The 4,769-nt window shown below is 37.4% G+C and overlaps 1 protein-coding gene across 1 annotated transcript; it reads right to left on the reverse strand.

Moving 5' to 3' along the window:
- Positions 1-399: 399 nt before the first annotated feature.
- On the reverse strand, positions 400-2,856 carry LOC113330978 (heterogeneous nuclear ribonucleoprotein 1-like). Its single transcript, XM_026577766.1, has 2 exons — positions 2,497-2,856; positions 400-1,904 (listed from the first exon to the last, which is right to left on the reverse strand). The coding sequence occupies exons 1-2, from the start codon at positions 2,716-2,718 to the stop codon at positions 741-743; spliced, it is 1,386 nt and encodes a 461-aa protein (XP_026433551.1). The 5' UTR covers positions 2,719-2,856; the 3' UTR covers positions 400-740.
- Positions 2,857-4,769: the final 1,913 nt, after the last annotated feature.

A 4,769-nucleotide genomic window follows, 5' to 3' on the forward strand; every position in this document is an offset into this window, starting at 1 on the left:
ATCATCTTCAGCACCCAAAATACTATTTAAACCACTCACTGACAGAGATCATTTGCAAAATCACAATGCCATACATATATCTTAACCACTGAGACTAAAAGGACAGCAAAACATGCAACAGAACCCATTGCCATTATCACTGGGGCTACACTCGTTATCGCTATATGGTATTAAACTAGAGGTTCTAGCAATGCATGGAAGCATGTCTCACATCTAAACACAAATAATTGTATGAGAGGTATTCAAATGACAAACAAAATACCAGTTAATGTGGCTGTTCACCAGGTTAGATGGATTTTTTATAGCATCGTACAAGGACTGCTCGAAAATTGGCTGTAAGAAGAATGTAAATCCACCCATGTTAGATGGAACATTATTAGCATCTACACTGTGTACGCAGAGAGTTAAAGGCTTGCATGAACGACTAAATAAGGGAAAATAAGAGCAGGATGTCAGGTAGTACCATAACATAACTAAACACACAGAATTTAACACTACAGCTTGAATTAGAATACTAGGGAAAAAGAAGTAGCTATCAATAGTAATTTTTATAAACTAGCAAAATAAGAAAAACTGCAAAAAGCAATCCAACCAGTCTCAAAATCTGTTGTCATCCTGCACGGCCACTCCCTTCATGAGTAGGGTTCACGGCAAAATCAGAATCATCAATGCATGGCTGCAGGAAGAAAGCTTTCCTCGTACTAGAATATCTAGTAGAAGTTTCAGAAGCGATCCGTAATTTACTGCTGTTGAGCCTGCCTAGACTGAGCACCTCCATACCCACTACCACCATAACCCATTTGCCCACCTGAGGTTGCTTGAGCAGCTCCATAAGCTCCTGCTTGTGAGGCGTCAGACCTCCAAAAACCTGAATTAGCATCACCACCGAAATACCCTGACCCTTGCTGCTCTCCCCCGCCACCGGAGGCACCACCATTGCTAGTAGGGGTACTACCAGCACGCCCTCCTACAGCCCCGTAAGAACCTTGATTTGCAGCATAAGATCCATCACTCCCACCATATCCACCATATCCATAACCTTGACTACCAAAACCACCAGCAGCACCACTTGGAGATTGACCTGTCGGTGCAGAACCTGCACCAGCACTACCTGCAGCACCACCAGCACCTGGAGCATTCCAAGGAGCTGTATTTCCATAGCCTGCATTAGCACCGTATCCAGCAGAACCAAAACCAGAAGGAGCTTGGGCACCCCATGGGCTCCTAGGTGCACCAGGTGGCCCACTCACATAGCCAGCATTTGGAGCATTGGGATTTCCATAAGGTCCAGCAGGACCACTGAATCCAGCACTAGCCCCACCATAACCATAACCACCATAGCCCACACCGTTGTTTGCAGCCCCATATCCATAGCCGCCGCCGCCACCATAGCCAGCAGAACCATATGGAAACCCACCTCCACCGGCTTGAGGTGGCACATACCTATTAGCATCCATACGTGCATCATATGCACCACCATTTCCACCTGAACCACCATAACCTTGGTAACCACCGCCACCTGAACGTCCACCACCATTACCTCCCCCGCCAGGGTTTGCATCTTTTGGAAGAGCACGTTTAACCTCCACAAGTTTCCCATTCAAATCATGGAAGGACTTTGTAAGAACATTATCGACAGAATCTTCAGACTCAAAGGAGATGAAACCAAATCCACGAGGCCTCTGAGTACTTTGATCATACATAACTACTACATCTGTTACAGTACCATACTGCTCAAAATATGAACGGAAACCATCCTCAGTTAAGGTTGGAGGCAATCCTCCTACAAATATCTTCTTTGTCTTAATATTACCCCCACCTCCAAAATTTCTACCTGCACTAGGGTTTCCAGATTTAACAGAAGTGTGCTGCTCTTCTTTTGATAAAGCTCTTTTAGCTTCAACCTGCAAACAACAAAAAAAACAACAGTTACAACATGAAAGTAATTGGTATTACACAAGTAACTGCAATACAATGCCATTGAAAAGTCATCAACAAACTCATAGGTTTCAGTTTGCACAGGCACATCCGCATATTATTGAAAATTATGTCAAATCAAACAAATCAAGAAACACAATAAAGACCTAAAATTTAACTTTTCCAAAATCCAAAAAACTGATATTCGGAATCAGTCATGGCTAGAATGCATCAAAAAAACAAAAAGAACACCTTAGAGTGCCTGTGTTGGGCCAGCAAATCACAAATTTAGGGCAAACTTATGTACGGTCTACTACAAAGACATAAACTATACCCAAATTCAACGCATAATGAAGCTGAAACCCCATCAATAAAGTGAAGGATCTAAACATCTAACAACATTGGAATCACAACTGAGCTATGAAAGAAACAAGCTTCAACGAGGAACTTTTTTTTTTTTGACACCCATTAAAAAATAAGATAAAAACAAGAAACCAGTGAAACCAATCAATCAATTAAGTAATGAAAATTGTGGATCGAGTTTGGTTTAAACAAAATCTGGATCTCTTCTGAACTCACCGTTCTACCATCAATGGTATGTTTATCTTGAAGAACCATATCAAGAATAGAAGGATCTGCAAAAACAACAAATCCAAAACCTCTGGGTCTTCCTGTAATCTTATCACGCATGATCACAGTTTGTACTACTTCTCCATACTTTCCAAAATATTCAGTCAACTTTTCTTCTGTTGTATCCCATGATATTCCTCCTATAAACAACTTCCCTTGATCTGAATCCATCTCTCTCTGTAAATATCCTTCTCTCTCTACTGAGGAAGAAGCACAAGAGATGAAGTGATGAGGGTTTTGAGCCAAAGACGCCGACTTCAGCTTTCAAGAAAATATCTAAATATCCTCTCTTTCTCTTTTTCTAGCTCTTCTCTCTCTCTTTTCTTGAGAATAAATAAATAAGAACAAAAAATTGTACTATTTGGATGGCTGCGATGTATTTGATTAAAGTTTAATGGTTGCGATTTTATTATTTTGTGTTAGGGGGTACACTAAAGAAAACTAGTGCTTGATTGGTTATAGACCAAGTTTGTGTGTGCTCCTAATATATTTCCCCTACACCAGTGTGTATGGTTTTAGCCTTTTAGGGTTTCCTTGTTTGTGTCCAAATCTCTATTATCTTCGTCCTCTGTTTTCTTCTTCCATTTTAGGAAAATTAATGTCAAGTTTATGTCCATTTGATGTATTACAGAGGCGGTTTACCTCTTTTCCTTTTGTGATGTAAATTGAAAACTTATGAGTTTTTACGATTGGTAAATATCCATGTAAGAAGCCTATAAAATTACAGAGATTATGGTTTGTTTTATCTGGCTAAATGGTGCCTATGCCATTTAATTGGGACCTATGAATTTTTTCATCCAACCCATAAAGAATGATAAGGGGTGTCTAAGTTTGATGAAACTACCATTTTATACTCTATCAAATATTAATACTACTAATTTATCCCCATCAAATCCTAATCATAAAATTAAAATCATAAAACTAAAATCATAAAATTTAAAAACTAAAATCAAAATCATAAAATTAAAAACTAAAATCAAAATCAAATTCATTTCCATCTCCACTTCAACTGATTCTTCTTCTTTTCTTCTCAACCCAATCTTATAAACTAGGTTTTAGTAACATCAAATTGTTCAAAAATTGAAAATTTTGAAATCAAAATTTTTTTGGTTTACCATAATCGGTTAACGTTAATGTATATGTGATCCGATTGCAAATAGAAACAGTTTATGTTCATGCACACAAAGACCGATTGTCCTTGATATGTTTTCTGGTTCGAGAAATTTGAACCAGAATCGGATTACATTAGCACTTATAAAAACCGATTGCTGATGTATAATGTTAGAATCGGATTTTATATGTGTGTCGAGTAAACCGATTGTTGTTCTCAATTTTTCTGTATCTTTTTTTTTGTTAGAATCGGATTACATGAGCATTCTTATAAACCGATTCTTGTTGTGCAATGTCAGGAATCGGTTTTTATATATGTATCGCGTAAATCGATTCTGGTTAACCCATTTTTTTTCAGTTAATACTCGGTCATAAAATGAGTATGAAATCATACTCGATTTCATTTCATTAACTCGGGTATAGAATGAATTTAATTTTATTTGATGTTTAACAACACATCACAGATAAAAAAAGAGAAAATTTACCCACAATCGGTTTACGTTCATGCCAATATAAACCGATTATGGATAATCGGTTGATTTTCATGTCCATATAAACCGATTCTGGATAGAAGCTAGTTTCAAAAAATCTCTGTATGTTTTTGAGGTTACAATCGGTATATGTGACAACATATACCGATTCTGAGTTGGTGTTCTTCAAAAAATTTCAAAATTTCAAATTTTTGCATGTTCAGATGATTAATTAACACAAGTTAATTCCACATCTAACATTATACTTTACCACTAATCACCCGCATTAACACTAATTAATCAGCGGTAAATTAGCCATTAAGAAAATAGTTGGTTAAGGGGTTTCTATGAATTACTTCTTAATGACCCTATTTTGTCATGTAGCTGTAGGCCCCAATTAAGTGGCAGATGCCCCGATTTAGCCAGGTTGTTTTAGATCTGAGTCAAGAGGAAAATTTCACTTGACTTTCCATTCTTTCATAAGAGAAAGATTATATAACCTTGAGGTTCTAGTTTCCTTAACAAAATTTATATACAAAATCAAGTAAAAGTTTTGGGACATACATAATGTTTATACTAGACAAAGCAGTTACCTGGTTCAGAGCTCTCCATTTCATACTAAACTTCGACTGATTTCCATTG

This window comes from Papaver somniferum, unplaced genomic scaffold (genome assembly GCF_003573695.1).
Source record: "Papaver somniferum cultivar HN1 unplaced genomic scaffold, ASM357369v1 unplaced-scaffold_123, whole genome shotgun sequence".
NCBI lineage: Eukaryota > Viridiplantae > Streptophyta > Magnoliopsida > Ranunculales > Papaveraceae > Papaver > Papaver somniferum.

Excerpts from the sequence above, each read along its gene's own strand:
- LOC113330978 (XM_026577766.1), bottom strand. The coding sequence starts at position 2,718 with ATGGATTCAGATCAAGGGAAGTTGTTTATAGGAGGAATATCATGGGAT. Across the intron at positions 1,905-2,496 it reads ATACCATTGATGGTAGAACG|GTTGAAGCTAAAAGAGCTTT; the intron begins GTGAGTTCAGAA and ends TGTTGTTTGCAG.